Here is a 19,370-nt window from a genome sequence, read left to right as displayed (position 1 = left end):
TTAATAGTTTAAAGATGTCCATGAATGCACTGCTAACTGCTCTTCACCCTGATAAAAATCAACATGCATTTAGAATAAGAAACACTTTTACAAAACCAAAAGCTTCACTGTACTTAGTGATTTATACGTCTACAAAACAGGTTCAGTTTGTAACTGAGAGAGCGGCTCAGTGGCGCTGAATTATATTTCCAATAGAAACACAATTTCATATGTTGTAGTAACAACACACTGCCACAAGATGTCAGCCTAGGCCTACTTTACCATGCTGTTCCAGTACAAAAGAAAAAGTGACAGAGCCTTGAAAGAGTGACAGAGACACTTTTTATGAACTCATCTGTAATGTGTCACCTTTTCTGTAGGATGAAGAAGTGCTTCCCTTCTTTTAAAGTAAATACAGGCTTACAAAGATCCTCTAAACATGTTTCTGAAATAATCCTAAACACAATCATTAAATCAAAAATGCAAGAAACTATTTATTTAATCACTCTTCTTAACTTAATTCCTTAACTTAGTAAAAAAATAAATAAAATAGACAAGAACTTTTCTTCTGTCTCACCTCTGTCAGTTTTCATGCTGTTGCAAGAACAGGTGGAGGTGCAGGTGGAACTTTGACTTCAGTGTGGTTTGTATGTGCAGGCAGGAGTGTGACATCTCAGGACAGCAGAGGGTTGTCGAGCACGGTGACTCCTGCTGCGACACCCCCGTCTGACTGTCCTGAGCTCTTGGTCCTCAGCGTCTGCCCACACACTCATTCATCACCATGTCTTTACCCTGCCTGTAAGAAAACCAAGAAAAGGCTAACATTAGAAAAAGCCACCAACCAATCCCTTTTACTCCACCACCCAAAAACCAGTGAGAAACACTAGTTAGTATTAACTTGGAATCAAAGTGCACTAATCCCCAGGCTCCCAGCATAACATACAGTCCAACACAAACTCCACAAACTGTCTTGCTTCAGCTGACTTTCCTTCACCTTCTCTCCAAACAATCTGTTGTGCTCTTTTCAGCACAAAGCCACACTCCTGCTCACTGATCCTCACCTCTTTTTAACCTAGTCTCAGCAACTTTGTCCCATAGCTTGCACATCCTTTCCACCTCCATCTTTCTTCCCAGCCAACTGATACATACCTTTTCTCCTTCCTTAAAAGCCAGCCTAAGAAATACGAGTTCATAAACGCCACAGAGAAATAAATCAGAGGAATAAAATGCAAATGATATTGCTTACACTGAACAGCAACACCCAGGTGAGGATTATCTAATGCCAAATTTTCCAAACAATGAAAAAACCGTGCCCTTTTTCTCACCATGTCTAGAGTGTAGAGGTCAGCCAATGTCGCTCGGATCTGCTGCACAGCTTGAGGCTGGTCTGGGAAGAATCTGTCCAGGACTCCAGGTCTGGGGAGCACTTGCTGAACCTTCTTGGTACCAGCCAGGTGAGCGCTGATATCTGGACACAAAACCATAGAAAAAAAAAAGAAAAAAAATGCATCTATTAATCACCTGGATCACCTGTTGAGAAAGAAAAAAGAAAACAAGCAGAAGAGAACAAGAGTAATAGAATAAACAACATCACAATGATATATGGGAATATGACAGTAAATACTAAATATTAAACATTATTGTGCAGCACATAAGATCAACAGAACACAGTGTGCTTTGAGGTAGGAGCCAAAAAGGGTGAAGTTTGTGTGTGTGAGCACCTGTGAGCATGGACGCGCTTGTTTTTTAAAAAGGTTCCTTCATGTAATGATCTGCTAGAGGGTGTGGGGGGGCCACAGCCCCGTCCTCCAGGGCATGAAGCAGGTATGGAGGAGATCAAAACTCCAGACATCCAGAGGCCCCCAGAACACAACAGACCAAGGAAGACCAACAGAGGGGCAGCCGCGCCACTGTCCCAGAAAGAGCTGAGGAGAGTCCCAGATGAGGGCTCACTCAGCAGCCGCGGAGCAGAAGCCAGGGGGAGTTGCAGTGACGCGCCCGTGAGCTCCGCCGGCAGCCAGCCGTGCCTGAGTGACCGAGCCCCAGGCCGAGAGGCCGGGGGCACCCCCACCTCCGAAGTGGCCCGAGCGAGCCCCAGGCTCCAGGCCCCGATAAGCGGCCGCCAAGGAGTGAGCCGGTGTGTACCTGGACGCGCATCCCCGGACACAAAGAACCACCAACGCACCGATGTCTGAGGGAGTCCGCCACTGGCAGGGGAAGTGGTGGTGGGGGGAGATAGGCCTCCAAACCTTGGAGGGCCTGAGATGTCCCCAGAGAGGTGGCGTCTGATACCCAACCTGACATATAGACACAGACATACAGGCACACACAGACACAAACATCCATTCCCACCCTCATGCTCTCATATGTACTTACTCCACACTCAACCAACGTGGAGACAGACATAAAGAGACGCTGTACACACGATCACACTCCCCAAGCGTACTCTACAAACCGGGTCTAGGTACCCTTGCCCCTGGAGGGGGAACTGCACCCAGACCCAGGTAGTGTTACCCTTTTCCCTGCGGTGGGGAGAGGCAGACCACCCCAACTCCGCAGCAGCAGGGAGGCCCCAGACTCCAGACCGCAGTCGGACGGCCAACTCCTCCTCCTAGCCCCCCCGCTCCAGCAGGCCGCAGAGAATGGGGGTGAGAGAAGACTCCAAACCTCCCTCAACCCGCTCATTGTAGTGTTGATGCATGTGTGTTCTAAGGTGCATTTAAAACCCAGGAGGGCATGGAGCTACCTGCCAGAGAGCAGCAGGTAAGCGCATAGTCCCTCCTGATAGCCCTCAATGTCTACGTGTATTTAAAATTGAGAGGTGGGCAACGACACCAGGGGTGGGGTGTACATGTATCGTGTATCCATGTATCCATGTATTGTGCCCACCCCCAAGATCCTATATGTATGTGTAATGAGAGTGTGAGTAATGTGAATGTCTAAGTTGTGGGATAAAATTGAGGCAGAGGCAGCCAGAAGGGGACAGAGGGGGGGTAGCCTCCTCTGCACCCTGGTGACACCCCCATACTCCGCGCCCCGCCAGGGAAAGGGGGCCCAGGCCCATCCAGACCGGGGCCCAGTGCAGCAGCGCCTCCCGGCCCCACAGAGCCCGGGACAGTCCACCCAACCCCACCACAGAGAAAACTGCACCCACCCCACCATCCACTCATCTTCCAGACTACATAAGACAATAGACGCCCAAGCTGAGATCTTCCTCCACCTCTCCTGTATCTCCCCCTCCTGCAGAGAGAGTTCCTGAAGAGCGGAAAGCTCCAGAGAGTTGCAGCATGGCCTGGAGGTGTCACTATCACAATCTGCGGGGAGTATGATCATTTGTTATGAAAAAAGAAGACCCAAATGCAGACTCACAGGCTGGCAAGGATAAACTAAAGGCAGCCTGTTTATTTTGGACGGAGAGAATGATATGAAATATCTGACAGGGAACTGAGAAACTCAGAAACCTATACTGGGGGATAACACTAGGAAACATGACCAGTGAAGCTGGGTGACGAAAGGAGAAGATTAAACAATAAACACACAGGACGGTTATTAGGGAAGAGGAGACGGCAGGGACAAATCAGGAGTAATGAGACAGTTACAGCAAAACTCAACATAACCAACAAAATAAAATAGGAAGCACGTGTTTTGATCGCTGGCTCCAGTCTGCATGCTGAAGCTTCCTTTGGTTACAAGATACAGAACCAACGTTAGTGTGAATGAGACTATGAGAATGTTATATAGCATTTGCTCCACTTTGAATTCAGTTTGAAGAAGTAAAGAGACAAACAAACTTAAAAGAGACCATAGGATTAAAAAAACACAGACACCGCAAAAGGACGAAACACGGGCAAGAAGCAAAGTAAACAGAAAAGGAAGCAAGGAAATAGAAAGATAAGATCCACATGAATAGAATAGACAAAATATGAGTGCTTCAAGCAAACTGTGCAGGAATAAAATATAAATAGCAAACAGCAGAAATAAATAACAAATGGGGGAAAATATGTAGGATGAACAGGAACAAAGACACTGGAGAACAAAGTGGTGAGGGTTACTCAGACCACCATTAACTGACTAAATACATGGGAACTGGCAAAGTGAGACGCGGTCACAGAGAGTGACAAGGTACAAGGCGCACAAAAAGAGGGACTGGCAAAATTAGACGTCTATCAGAAGTACAGAATACAGAGACAGACAGGCAGACAGTGAAACAAACATGGAGACAAAACCTGCTACACACAGAGACAACACTAACACGGCCTGAACATGAAAGGAAACAAATTTAGACCAGCAACTAAGAGGAAGCACTCATTTGGAAGGGAAATAATACCAGACATATGGTGCACTCTGAATATCACCAGTCTGTTGCAAAGCTAACAGAGAGACAGACAAGCATTCACACCTACAGCTAATTTAAAGATACCACTTCAGCGTCACAGCTGGGTCCTTCTCTGTGTTATAAACGACACAGAGAAGGCCCCAGCTGTGACGCCACAGTAGTTCATTTGTTGACTGATACATCGATGTAGTCTCTCAGGAACGAGGGCGAAATGCCAACGACCGCCTGTCTGTTTTCAGGGCTGTATTTGAAGCCATGCTCCAATCAGGCAAAGTTTTAAGTGTTGCACATTTCGATGGGTTTCTTTCAGCTGACATAGTTTCCATTTGGGTCATGTGGTGTTAGATACCCCAGCGTGTGGTCATAGGGTGAAGAGCCCGGACGATTAGTGGGATTTTAGGTGTGGTGTAAAAATGACGCTGCAACTTTAAAAACGTTGTTGCTTTAAGGATTAACGTACAACCATACTTGGGCTGAGTTTGACACTGGTTCTCTTCAGTAATTAAAATAGCTTTAACACATGATAAGATCAAATGTCAGCTACACTGTGACAGTCGAGGGGCCACACTCAGATATATTTATTCGCTTGTTCTCTTTGTGTGATAAGAGTTTCCATCTGAATTTAACCCCTGTGTGGGGCTGATCTTTCATTTCATTTTATTTCAAGCTCAGATTCTTTGCCTTTTGCACATTTTCTGTGACGAGACTTCAAACCATTCCCACCGTCCTTATTAATCAACATGGTGAAGTGATTCTTCGCAAGGTGATGGGATAGGAAGAGTTTCAGAAAATGAGGCCTTTTGTCTTTATTGGAGAGGTCAGTGCAGACAGGACGGATGGGGGGAAGGCGAGGGGGGAATGACACACAGGAAACGGTGTTGGTCAGACCCAAAGACAGGCGTGGGCAGTGAGGACTCTCACCTTCAGACTCACTGTCTAATCAGTCTGACAGTGAGTCTGAAGACAGAGCAACCCAACACACGTTACTATGTTCATCATCATCATCATTGTTTATTTATATAGCACTTTAAAAACACACAAGGCTGACCAAACTGCTGAACAATAGAAACATAATAGATACCATAAGAATAATAAATACGATACAATAATAAACATAGCGAAAAACAATAAAATACAAGTCAGTCAACCACTGAGTCAAAAGCCAGTGAATAAAAATGCTTTTTCAATCTGGATTTAAAAACCAGCACTGATGTCGATTGCCTAATGTGAAGAGGAAGATTATTCCAAAGCTTAGGAGCCACGATAGAGAACGCTCGGTCTCCTCTCAGTTTCAGCCGTGATTTGGGGACTGAGAGCAACAGCTGCTCAGCTGACCGGAGCGAACGAGTGGGGACATAGGGCTTCAGCAGGTGCCAGACCATTTAAAGATTTAAAAACCAATAAAAGAACTTGAAAATGAATCCTAAATTCAATTGGAAGCCAGTGCAGGGAGGCCAAGAGTGATGTTATCACTAAGCAGGACATTAAATCAAATTAATGAGACACCAAAACAAGAGCTGGAGCCCAAGACAGCCATGAAGTCACAGTGTACACAAATACACAAGAAACACAGAAACCAGCTGGGTGGATGTGGCTCGGGAACCTTCTGTTACCTTGAACGTCGGTGTTTTGAACGCTGGCTGCTCCAGTCTGCTTGTATTTGTCCAAGATTTCCCCTCATATCTTGGTTATGGTTATTTTTTCTTTTATTAAACTGATCACACTCCTGTTCATGAATAGAAAAAAACCCCATCAGTGTATTTTCACTTAAACAAGCAGCTGTTTTTTTTGCATTAAAGTTATATAAAAATGTAACAGTGCAAATTCCTCGCTGACAGTTTAACCAAAAGGCATTTCCAGTGGAAAGTAGCCGACATATTCTCAGCATAACCATGTATAATATCCACAAAACCTGAGAAGGTTGGAGAGAAGGTAGGCAAACTCTGCTGGGATCTGCGTTTAACAAAGTGTCTAAAGACGAAACAAAGAAATCTTTCTGTAAATGTTCAGATGCACAGACTGGACTGAAAAAGAGTGAAAAAGCAGCTAACGTCCAAAAATAAGAAAACTTTGAAAGAACTCCAAAAAAACCTGGAGAACTTTTGCTCAAAAAACAGTTTTGTTTTTTTTTTTTATTACAAGGCAATCTGACAAAATGTCATCAAATGAGACTCAAGACTTCTGCAGGTCTCTGCCATGACTCAATTTTTTTTTCTTAACGGCAGAAACAATTGTTCCTTTTTTACTTTGTTTCTATTTTCTCTTCTTGTTTTTATCTGTTGAACAACAAACAACATTCATGCTGATTCACATAATATCCTGTCTCTAATCTCTGGGATTTCCTCGTAGCTCTTTGATGCAAAGAACATCCATCAAACGCTCCAGCTTGTGCTCAACATCATCGTGAACGGTGAAGGTACTCTGACGAGAAAATACTCAGTCGACCTTTTGGTTGATTTGTTAAAGAACCCCAAAATAGCTGATTACCTAACAAGGTATGCAGATAATTCACAGCTCTTTTCCTGAATAGCTGCTTTAAAACTCTGCTGAAAGCCTTTGTCCATTTCCAGGTATCCCCACTTCTCGGCATGTGTGTCTCAAGTGTTAGGACTGCTGCATTGGAAAGACCCAGACCCTGCAGCCAAGGTGAGAGACGACAAATATGATAACCCACACCAGCTGTGCTTAACTCTGTAAGTTCCCAGTATTCCCTGAAACCATCACGTGTGACACAGTTTACATCAGACGTGATGCAGCTGACGTCAACACTGACCTTCTTGTGGTAACAGAGACTTAAAAAAATAATAATAAAGCAACAAAGTGGGTCGCTCTTTGACAGTAAATTCCAGTGCGGTCCGCTCCAATCTCCTCAGGCTGACTCTCTTCTAGGCTCTCCTGACTGTTCCCTTTACATGTTGATGATGTGTCTTGTAAATCTGGATCCCTTTCCAGCAGGACGCTCCTCTTTTTCAGACAGTACCTCAGCTGCTCTCTCTCCTGACAGTCAGCTGTCCACCTCTGCATGGCCAGTCGAGCCAGCGCCGAAATTTGAGGCAGAGCTCGGAGCAGAGGTTGAAGGTCGCAAACTGACATCCACGTCTTCCAGAGAGCCCAGACCTCCTGCTGCAAACAGACTGCACCAACCGTTGTCTCCCACCAAGCTGTTGTAGGACAGATCCAGTGCACGGAGTGAGGAGAGACAGCCCCGTCTGCACACGGCAGCTGCACAGAGGAAGAGGACCCATTGATAACTGATCACTTTATGCCTGTTCACTTTACTGTTTTGTTCACAATGTTTCTGATGGAGACAAAAATAACACCGAATAGTTTCATTGTTTTGTTTTATACGACAGCTACAGATGCTGGCAGCATGAAATAAATGAAAGAAATATCAATTTCCTTCAGGCTTTACTTGTCTTAATATACATTTATGCAGCCTAATGATCCACTACAGACCAAAAAAGAAAAAGTATAATGTCATTGTGTGTTAGTTACCCAGATGTTGCATGTCATCAGTGGTGAGCTCGCAGCTGCAAAGACGGAGCTCGCTGACGACTGATGGCTGCAGAGCATCCAGCAGGAGCGCCAAGTGACCGCCAACCACTTTACACCAGGAAATATCCACCGTGCGCAGATAGGACACCGCCAGGGCTGATGCATAAACACAAAGTTTTCACCATTTCAGGCTAGAGGGTGGAAGAGGTATTCAGGGAGAATGACTTGAAGGAAAACTTCTATAAATAAACAAGTGTGTGTGTGTGTGTGTGTGTGTGTGTGTGTGTGTTACCCAGAGCAGTGAAGGACTCGTTGCTCATGTAGCAGCTGTTGAATGGCAGCCTCCTCATTTGTGTCGCAGGGAGGGCGGAGACCAGCAGGTGGACCACACCTCCCACTTCCTTATTGGATGACACATCAAGCTCGGTCAGTGCAGTGAGAGAGGGCAGCACCTGGACTGAAAAACAACGAGTCACATGACTGCTGCAGCGAGCATGCGATTAGTGTCCGGCGTGTGAGATTGGTAGCAACTGACTCAGAGCCTCTAGATCATCTCGCGTGAGGCAACACAGGTGGAGGTCGAGTCTCTCCAGGTGTGTGACGTGAGCCAGGTGAAAGGTGAGGCGGCTCAGTCCACCAGCTAGAAGCAGCTTTACAGTATATTAATTAGAACAATGCTGCTCTCTAATGTATCTTGGTAAAGCGCAGAAAAATCTAATGTTTTATATGATACAGTGTGATTTCAGTAACATATCATAATGGAGGCTTCAGCAAGTACTTACGAAGGAAATCTTTCCTCTGCTCTTCAGTTAGTTCATCAAATACCTCCCAAAACATCTGTATGGTGGGGTGGCGGTCATGATATCTCCAACCATAACTTGTGTTCTGAAAACAGTGAAAATGACTGTTATAATCATAGAGTTTGTAAGGTCAGGCATACACTATGTTGCCAAAAGTATTCCCTAACCCATCCAAATCATTCAATTAATGTGTTCCAATCACTTCCATGGACACAGGTGTATTAAATCAAGCACGTAGGCATGCAGACTACTTCTACAAACATGTGTGAAAGGACGAGTCGCTCTCAGGAACTGAATGAATTCCAGCATGGTAATGTGATAGGATGCACCAGTGCAACAAGTCCAGTCATGAAATTTCCTCGCTATTAAATATTCCATAGTCAGCTGTTAGTGATATTATAACAAAGTGGAAGTAATTGGAAATGACAGCGAGTCAGCTGATGCTAAGGCTCATAGTGCACTTAAGTCACCAATATCTGCAGTCTGCTGTTGTTACAGATGTCCAAACTTCATTGGTTTCCATGGCTGAGCAGCTGCATCCCAGCCTTACACTGACAAACACAATGCAAAGCGTCAGATGGAGTGATTTAAGCATCTCAACACTGGACTCTAAAGCAGTGGAGATGTGTTTACTGGAGTGACGAATCACACTTCTCTGACTGGCAATCCGATGGATGTGTCAGGGTTTGGTGGTTGCCAACTGACACCAACAACTACAGCAAGCGTTTGGTGCTAGAGGTCACATTTGGACTCTGGACCTCTGTGGAGTGTGCACATGATCTCATTACTGTCTAAAAATCCAAGGAGTGCTGAATCATTGGAAAATACACAGTAACAGGTGTGTAGCATCGCTAACTAGGTAGCAACAAGCCTCTAATTGGATAATCCAAATTGTCACTAGGTGTGAATGTGCAAATGAATGTGAGTGCGAATGGTTGTCTGTCCCTATGTGTTAGCCCTGCGATAGACTGGCGACCTGTCCAGGGTGTACCCTGCCTCTTGCCCTATGACAGCTGGGATAGGCTCCAGTGACCCCCGCGACCCTGAAAAGGATAAGCGGAAGCGAATGGATGGATGGAATTTTTCTTCCTTTATGCTTACAGCCACGCTCTTGACACAATCAGGACAAAATGCCATGGCGACTGTCCCTTGGTGACCTTCTTGGTTACCTCATTGCAGATGTTTTTCTATATTGCATAACTACTTTGGAATGATGCATCAAAAATAAATAAATAAATGAATACATGCCAAAAAAAGAAACATTTGTTTTAATGTGGGGTTTGAAAAAGCCCACCTTTTGAATTATAAGCCGTGAAAAATGACAGACTTTTTCTCATTATTTGGTAAGGATTAAGACGCACAAAGAACCAGTAATTCTTGCCCTTCAGCAGTCACAGAGGTTTAAACCATGCTGGTGAAATTAGTGCCATTATCTGACAGGGAGAGGAGCTGCAATATTTTCTATATGGCTCCAAGAGTGATAAAATGCCTCACAGCGATGTTCATAAATGTCAGTCATGCCCTGGCAGAGAACTCCACTGCTGAATTAATATTATATGTCATGTGTTATTTTGCCGGGTTGTTTCCTCCCGTTGCCATGTAAACACAAAATAGTGTATATATATGAATATTTTCAAAAAATGCTCTGTGAGTTCCACATCATAACAGTTATTTACTGAGCAGCTCAGTTAGAACTTGCCACTCACACACTGAGCAGCACTCACTAACTTTCTATTTCTAAACAATTTGTTCACTTTTTATCTCAGGCATGTCTGAAAAGACATCAAATAACTTTTTCCATCGCTTTAAAGATTTGATTCAGAGAAAGCGCACAGGTGGAGATGTAAGTAACTAAACATACTCATTCTTGACTTCTCTGCTGATCAAATGTAAATGTTTCTGAGAGATGTGTTATATTTTGCTGCTTTGCACAGTGTAATTTTTGTGTAAGTCACTGTAGACAGAGCAACTGTCAGCGCTTCACCACAGAGTCCAGGATCCTGGACTTTCACAAAGCTCAGAGCAGTAAGACAAATGTGTTCTTTCAACAGGCAGACACATTGCATATCGCACAGAGACCCAGAGATTATGCTGTGCAACTCCCACCTTTACCTGAGCAATGCGCAGGCTCTCCACAGAGAGTCCAGAGAAGCTGGAACTGTTTGGATGACCCCTTTTGGAATCAGGAGGACCCTGAAAGAAGTCTGAGTAGCCTCAGCTCTGCAGACACACACACACCAAGTGATCTGAGGGCCATTCCTTTCATTGTTAGTCCTGTTGAGATGACACCGCTCACTCCAGTTCCTCCACCTCCTCGAGCAGCTTGTCCATCGCAATTGCGGTTCAAAGGTGATGCTTTTCTTTAGTGGTTACACCTGCTGTTAATCAGTTAGTTTAGATTTTAAAATTTGACACTGTAGATTATCTATTTTAATGCTAAATTACACATTCTTGCTGTCCATTCATTTTATATGCTTTTTTGAAGAAAAAAAAATCAGGAAGAAAAATGTTTATTGTTGTTTTTGTAAGATGTCAATTTGTAGTTATTTAGTTATTTTTTGTCTAAACAGACACGAAGTTCATTCGTGGAATAAGAGTCTTGACAGCAAAAGACAAATTTGGGCCTATTTTGACTCCAAAACCTCCAACAGTTCCCATACCGCAAAAACGAGGACCTCGGCCTGGGACGCTGCTGCCCCGTGCAAAAGTCGTCCCTATAGACAGTAAGTGGTTTTCCTCAGTAACTGTAGAAGATGCTGAATAATCAAACTTTAAATTAAGAGATTTTTTAAAAAGATTTTAATGAACAATTAATCACTGCATCATGCTTCGAATTAGAAGAAATGACAGTTTCTTTTTACTAACCTCGTTGATTATCAGACAAGAAAGCAGACAGTCAGTGCAGTCAGAATAATCCAAGAGAGAGCAGGGTCAAACTCCCGCCTGTAGCTACACCTGTAGAGAGCCTGTCCCACAGCTTTAGTCTGCTGTCTTCATTAGAACTTTAAAATGAATACTAGATCTACTTCTACTGAATGGAGAAAAGGTTCCTGAGAAGAGATTTAATTTTCAGTATGTAAGAAATTTGAGGCGTTTCTGAAGGTACTGTACCATGTTAGAGCATCTTAACATAGAGTCCTTGAATACTAGGCAGTTGTAGAGGATGAGTTACTCTACTTTAAATGACTCCCACCCCTTATTGGAGGATTTCAGCTTCTTCCTGTGGGACAGAGGTTTGCAGACCCTAAATGCAGGCGAAGCTTGAAGAAACAGCTTTGTCCAAGCTGCTATTTTGTTGTCGTTGTAACAAATGACACATGTTTTTTTTCTATATTTTTTAAAAACTGTATTTATTTATTTACTGTACTTATTTCTCTATTTATGACAGTGCTTTTATCTCCTTTTTGCTGTTTTATATGAATTTATCAGTATAGTGTTGTCTAGTTTTAGAAGCTGTGATTAGGACGTCTATTTAAATTTGTTGATTAAAGATCATAATTAGAGATCATAACCTGCCTTTGATTTAGACATGTCTGATATTTTTGTAAACACAAAATAGTGTATATATATGAATATTTTCAAAAAATGCTCTGTGAGTTCCACATCATAACAGTTATTTACTGAGCAGCTCAGTTAGAACTTGCCACTCACACACTGAGCAGCACTCACTAACTTTCTATTTCTAAACAATTTGTTCACTTTTTATCTCAGGCATGTCTGAAAAGACATCAGATAACTTTTTCCATCGCTTTGAAGATGTGATTCAGAGAAAGCGCACAGGTGGAGATGTAAGTAACTAAACATACTCATTCTTGACTTCTCTGCTGATCAAATGTAAATGTTTCTGAGAGATGTGTTATATTTTGCTGCTTTGCACAGTGTAATTTTTGTGTAAGTCACTGTAGACAGAGCAACTGTCAGCGCTTCACCACAGAGTCCAGGATCCTGGACTTTCACAAAGCTCAGAGCAGTAAGACAAATGTGTTCTTTCAACAGGCAGACACATTGCATATCGCACAGAGACCCAGAGATTATGCTGTGCAACTCCCACCTTTACCTGAGCAATGCGCAGGCTCTCCAGAGATAGTCCAGGGAAGCTGGAACTGTTTGGATGACCCCTTTTGGAATCAGGAGGACCCTGAAAGAAGTCTGAGTAGCCTCAGCTCTGCAGACACACACACACCAAGTGATCTGAGGGCCATTCCTTTCATTGTTAGTCCTGTTGAGATGACACCGCTCACTCCAGTTCCTCCACCTCCTCGAGCAGCTTGTCCATCGCAATTGCCTGTTTTCTCTGCTAAACATTCAGGAGCAGGTCGGTTCAAAGGTGATGCTTTTCTTTAGTGGTTACACCTGCTGTTAATCAGTTCGTTTAGATTTTAAAATTTGACACTGTAGATTATCTATTTTAATGCTAAATTACACATTCTTGCTGTCCATTCATTTTATATGCTTTTTTGAAGAAAAAAAAAATCAGGAAGAAAAATGTTTATTGTTGTTTTTGTAAGATGTCAATTTGTAGTTATTTAGTTATTTTTTTGTCTAAACAGACACGAAGGTCATTCGTGGAATAAGAGTCTTGACAGCAAAAGACAAATTTGGGCCTATTTTGGAAAAACTGCAGCATTTCCAGGATGGGATTGTAACCTCACCTGGACACACAGTACCAACCAAAACATTTACTGCAGTAAAGCCTTTGACTCCAAAACCTCCAACAGTTCCCATACCGCAAAAACGAGGACCTCGGCCTGGGACGCTGCTGCGCCGTGCAAAAGTCGTCCCTATAGACGGTAAGTGGTTTTCCTCAGTAACTGTAGAAGATGCTGAATAATCAAACTTTAAATTAAGAGATTTTTTAAAAAGATTTTAATGAACAATTAATCACTGCATCATGCTTCGAATTAGAAGAAATGACAGTTTCTTTTTACTAACCTCGTTGATTATCAGACAAGAAAGCAGACAGTCAGTGCAGTCAGAATAATCCAAGAGAGAGCAGGGTCAAACTCCCGCCTGTAGCTACACCTGTAGAGAGCCTGTCCCACAGCTTTAGTCTGCTGTCTTCAGACGACTGGTAAGAAACGTAGTAAGGAGACATTAAATACTGCACAGAAACAGTGCTGCATAATGTGGCTGTGTTATTTGTGGTGTTCCTGAAGTCGTGTTCAATGTTGTGTTGTGTAAATACAGGATTAAGAAAAGACAGGGCTTGCAAACTATTCAGTCTCTGGCAAAGCACCACTCGGACATCCTGAAGACTAAACTACATGAAGTGTGTCTGGTCCTCATTGAGGAGGTATTGCACACTTTATGTTTCTTATATGCGTTTCATGCAGCTAGTTTCCCTTCAAGTGCATACTACAGCCTCAACTGATGATTTTCACTCACATTTTAGGTGAAAAACCAACGCTCAGCAATAGCCTTTGAGGCCATACATGCCATCAATGAGCTCTACATTCAGCTCCAGAGAACAATGGACCCAGAAGTTGAAACAACAGGCCGAGCTCTATTGCTGAAGCTTGCAATGACCAACAACAACTTTCTACATCAGGAGGTCAATCTGGCGCTTGATGCCATGGTGGAAAATTGCAGCCATGGACGGATTCTGAGCGCTCTGTTTAACACAGGACTGACGTAAGAGGAGAGAAGAAGCTGTAGTGATTTTATTAGAAGACATGAAAGAGAGATCATGTTCACTGAGTTGTGTGTCTAATATTGTCCTTGCTCAGCCATCGCTGTGTTGCAGTGAGGAATAGCACGGCTCAACACCTGCACCAGCTGGCTGACAAACTTGGAGCAGCCGTCACCCTGAAAACAGGAACCTTCACTGAAAGATTTCTAATTGCTGCCTCTAGAATGGCAGGGGATGCTGCACCTGAAGCCAGGTGGGTACTTTTAAATGGGTTTGAAGTGCATCAATGTTTTATTTTCTGTGAGTTTACACAATTAATGAAAATTAATGACAACTGTAATCTTCCACAGGTACCATGGGCGAACAATCATTGAGAAACTGACCCTTCACAAGGACTTTATGAATTTGTGGGTGAAGATTGTCCCTGAAAAAGACAGGCGTCCTGTGGAGAAGAGCCTGAAAAAGACAGGCGTCCTGTGGAGAAGAGCCTGAAAAAGACAGGCGTCCTGTGGAGCGCCTGAAATTCAAAAGACATCTGTCCAAAAGTAAGAAAACGTCACACTTCAAGACTGACTGATGGCTTGGACCACTGGAACTATCATCTTCATGTTTTTTCTCTTTCCTTTCTTTCCAGACTGCCGGGATTTCTTGGACGCGTGTTTAACCAAAGTCCCGGAGACGCGGCCGACGCTGGAGGAGCTACAGCATCACACTTGGCTGAGATAAGCCTATCACACACACACACAAACACACACAATTCAGACGTTATCATTTATGTGTGATGTATGAATTACCTTTCTTTTTTTCAGGAAATAATTTTTTTTAATTGGCCCACTTTAAATTTCAGTGTTTTGGAATTCCTGTAACCCCCCCCAGCCATCCCAGGAAAGGGGATCTCTCTTTGAATGGGCTTTCCCGAGGTTTCTTCCCGTCAGTCTGGCCCCCCCAGGGGAGTTTTTCCTCGTCTTCATAGAGAGCTTGGGCTGGCTCAGGAGCTCCATCAAAACTGTCTTTATTTAATTACTCTAATGTAATCATATACTTTAAAGTAATCAAATAAAAGACAGTAAAAATCTGAAGACTTGAAGTAAACTTCCATTAAAATAAAACTTGTTTAATTCATCTTTGCTGAGGATACTGTGTTATGACTATTTCAAGGATTATGTCAGAACACCGGATACTGGTACCCATCCCTACCCATCACTAGGGAACAGAACAAACCAGACATCAATTACAACAAAAATGACACTGACCCAGCCAGCATGACTCGTCTGCCTTAAGAAATGTTTAGCAATATTACAAATTGGGTGATATGCCTTAAAGTAGCTTCTCATGTGTTCAGCATTGACCTGTATGCATTTTCCCCTTCTCAACCTCATACCAGTGATACTGAGTGGGGTGAGGGAGGAGTAGCTGTCTCTCATTTTTATAGATCCCATACTGGCCCATCAGGCCATTGATGGCAGAACTAGCTTTTCTGTTCCACTACTGGCCATGACCATTGCCTTTGAACATTGACTTGGCGTGATTTTTTTCTTCCACATCCCAAATGGTCAGCACTCTGGGCGTGGCACACGAGTGGCTGATTTAAAATGAAGCAGGTCTCTCTCTGAGAGTCATTGTGAACATTCAGAATGCTAGATCACTTTCTACATGCTCATTTTATGAAGTATTTGAGAGATTCCTTATCTATACTCTGTTTAGGGATGGGTATCGTTTAGGTTTTATCCGATACCGGTACTTTTGAAACTGTGCGGGTGCTTAAATGGTGCTCTAACCGTTGCTTCCTTCTCTCACCCCAACCGGTCGCAGCAGATGGCCCCGCCCCTCCCTGAGCCTGGTTCTGCTGGAGGTTTCTTCCTGTTAAACAGGAGTTTTTCCTTCCCACTGTTGCCAAAGTGCTGCTCATAGGGGGTCATATGATTGTTGGGTTTTTCTCTGTATCTATGAAGCGCCTTGAGGCGACTTTTGTTGTGATTTGGTGCTATATAAATAAAATTGAATTGAATTGAATTGCTTAAAGAATGGAGAACACAAACTTTGTCCAAAAACCTCTTATGTTTTTATTTTTAGCAGTCTCTTTTTTCTGCAAAATGATAACCAAGTTAGCCTTTTCTTTTGATACAACATACCTACTTTGTTTGGAACCGGTGAATAATGGAAAACATGTTTAGCTGTTTGTTTTTTTTGTAAAAAGATAACGGTGTTAGCTTTTTCTGCAGCCCTATCAAACAAGAAGACAGTCGCATGTAACTACGACGGTGTTTGCTAGTTCACCTTACATGCATTAATGTAATAACGTGGTTAGCCTACTCAACGTAAATTACACACGAACAACATTAAGCTCCTCACGCAGAGAAGAACGGCTGCTGCTGCATCATCATCCGTCTGCTACACTGGCAGGGCTAGGGGCCAGGACTCTCCTCTTCGGGTTTTTGGGGGATGTTGCTAACTCCAGGTCCAATAACAGGCAACCCACCCGCAGCAGATGTGCTCGGTGTGAAGTCTCGCAGCAAGCTATCAAATACGATGCATTTCTCTGCTTTTAAAAAAACGCTATTGCGTTGCCAGGTGTTTCATTGGATTCGAGGTGTTACTTCCTTTGCACAGTATCACAGTATCACCTTAAAGCACTTGTTGCTGCTGAGTTTGCATATTTTGCTGTGAAGTACAGCCAGACTTTTGACCGCTTTGCCTTGGACATTTAATCTGTAGCTCTGCTCTCAAAGAACATACGTACCTGGACCCGCCTACTATCCTCGGAAACGTAAAATGATTGGCTAGAATCCAAAGTGTATGACATCTCAAGAAAAAAAAAAGCCACCCGTATCCGGTATACCCGCACCCAATGTTCCCTCTAATTTTTCATGTGTCTGAGCGAACACAGAAACTCCCTGAGCGATCCCTTGGACCACTGTGAGCAACAGCAGACGTGTGCACTGTGGTGACGCCAGCATTGAATCCATGCAAGTTACATGGTTTATTAAAATAATAAAATTACAGCATTTACATTTATGTTAGACTACTTTTAATTAACTATTTTAGCCCACTTACAATGAAAATTTAAAAAAACAAAACAAAAAAATCTTGTTCATGACCTGTGTAGCATGTTAACGCTATTGGAAGTAAAAATAACTTGAACTCCAATTTTGAAAACACAAGTTTCTTTTGTTTTTTTTTTTCATAAAGCTCTGACTTGTATTATGAGTCTGTGGTCTGGGAGAGAGTCTGTAACTCTGTCTGCAAAATACAGTAAATAATGACCAATGTTGGGTAATTAATTATATAGTTCTTCAAAAAAGTAACTGAGTTATGCAAACAACAAAGTTTTTTGCAGCTGTTTACCTAAAAATGCAGCCAAGGCGTTTTTTTAAATAAACATTTTAAATTATTTAGAGAACAATCATCAAATTGCATCAAATCTGATGCCACACAAATTATTTGTGCCACTCCAAAAATAATTTCTGTCAACTATGAGATGAAGGAGAACAACAGCCTGATACCTGCAGGCCTGACAGCAGCAGATGTGTCACTGCTGTAACACCTGTAACACTCAGCAGTCGCCTCATTGTTCTGACACACACTAAACGTCGCCACGCCGCTTTGCTCGCTAAAACACCGGTGTCGGCACATAAGGACGCTGTCAGAGCCTGTCAACGACATTGATTAGCTGCGTATATACGAATGTGAATCGCATTACTGGCTGGATCCCATACGGGAGCAGCCAGTCACTGACTAACACTGCAAAACAGACTTGTTAAAGTATTGATTTTAATTTCAATTCAGATTAGATTTTTTTTTTTGTGCGCAACGCAGATTTTCTGTGCGCAGAGACCGTGCCAGCAGTGCGCAATTGTGCACACACACAGCTTCGAGGGAACATTGCCGGTACCCATTCCTAACTCTGTTCCACATGTGTTATGTTTCCTTCAGGATTAGCTAAATAAGAGAGGATTATTTTCCATTTATTAAACTGCATTTAGCTACTCTTTCGTATCACATTTACTTTGGGAATGCACCAATTGGTCCACATCCTGTTTATGCAGGGCCCACTTTTAAACGGTAAATTGCTGAAAATGTAGCCATATATAGCGCTTTTCTGTGTCTTGCACTCCTTTGCATAGATTGAAGCATCTGTGTGTTCCTGTTTTGTTGAGTGTATCTGTCTGTGTGGCTGTTGAAGGCTACTGAGAGTGTGACCTTCACAGTTCACCAGAGGACCATCTATTACATTTGTTAGGTTATGCGTTTTTGATATTATTGCATCCTCACTGGCACACTCAGTCCTTAGTGTGGGCTTACCCTGCTCCATACCTTGTTAAGGATAAAGAACTTACAACCTGGAAGTAGATTATATCTCCCATAGTGAGATACAGAGAATGGTTGCTTACCAGGGTAACTCTGGTTTTCTGAAACCCAGGTGATGTTTGGTTTTCACCTCCAAACAATCGCAGTCAGAGATCAGGTGAAAGAGGAAAGAGCAGAGAGCGTCAAAATAAAAGGGAAATTATGGGAGCAAACACCAGAGTTTAACAATTGTTCATCACTAAATACAGTGCAGATATTTTAATAAGGAGAGGTTATTTGAAAGAATGAAATTGATTTACTGATGAACAGAATTTAAACAGGTGATTTGCCGTTAGACTCAGATGGCCTATCTCAGCGGAACAGAACCCCGTCTGTGAAAAGGATTAGAGCAGGAGCCCCGAGAGCCTGGAAGCTGGTGGTGGAATGGTTGAATGGAGCATGAGTGATGAGATGAGGCGTGTACAAGGAAGAATAACCGAGGACACAGCATGAATGCTGATTGGCCTGGAGAAGGTGATTGGACTAGACCACTTCAGGAACGCCTTTAGCCACACCTCACCAGGTGTAGACAATCGGCAGTTAAACCTAGGCAACACCTGAAGACAACTGCATTTCCACTGTAAGGAGTGTAAGGGTTGCAATGGGCTGTAACAAAGGACAAGCACAGATGAGTCCACTATCATAGACTGGAACATCATTCATAACTTTTTATGTTATAAAGGGGGTGGCAGTAGAGCTTCTGTGATTGGTCACATCAGAGAGTGCTTGGTTATCAGAGAGTTACCATAGTAACCAAAGGTTTTAAAGATTGCAATATAGCTAT

At 43.0% G+C, this 19,370-nt stretch overlaps 1 protein-coding gene across 4 annotated transcripts; it reads left to right on the top strand.

Annotated features, from left to right (window-relative positions):
• Nucleotides 1-10,297: 10,297 nt before the first annotated feature.
• LOC147322683 (uncharacterized) lies at nucleotides 10,298-16,067 on the top strand. 4 transcript variants are annotated; one of them, XM_086307047.1, is made up of 12 exons: nucleotides 10,298-10,453; nucleotides 10,662-10,959; nucleotides 11,181-11,333; nucleotides 12,322-12,398; nucleotides 12,607-12,937; nucleotides 13,161-13,400; nucleotides 13,558-13,681; nucleotides 13,798-13,903; nucleotides 14,003-14,241; nucleotides 14,337-14,492; nucleotides 14,673-14,784; nucleotides 14,874-16,067. In XM_086307047.1, exons 1-11 carry the CDS (start codon nucleotides 10,379-10,381, stop codon nucleotides 14,758-14,760), a joined length of 1,887 nt encoding a protein of 628 aa, XP_086163173.1. In that variant the 5' UTR covers nucleotides 10,298-10,378; the 3' UTR covers nucleotides 14,761-14,784; nucleotides 14,874-16,067. The 4 variants fall into 4 exon arrangements, with proteins under 4 accessions (XP_086163173.1, XP_086163171.1, XP_086163174.1 ...); XM_086307045.1 differs by having other exon boundaries at nucleotides 14,590-14,784; nucleotides 14,874-15,403; XM_086307048.1 differs by having other exon boundaries at nucleotides 11,262-11,333; nucleotides 14,590-14,784; nucleotides 14,874-15,400.
• The last annotated feature ends 3,303 nt before the right edge of the window (nucleotides 16,068-19,370 follow it).

Source organism: Aulonocara sp. 'chitande type north' Nkhata Bay, linkage group LG9, assembly GCF_057382095.1.
Source record: "Aulonocara sp. 'chitande type north' Nkhata Bay isolate Kocher_YH1m ecotype deep benthic linkage group LG9, A_spYH_male_GT1.1, whole genome shotgun sequence".
NCBI lineage: Eukaryota > Metazoa > Chordata > Actinopteri > Cichliformes > Cichlidae > Aulonocara > Aulonocara sp. 'chitande type north' Nkhata Bay.
Note: the sequence above shows the minus strand (reverse complement) of the source record. Positions and strands in the feature narration are given on the sequence as shown.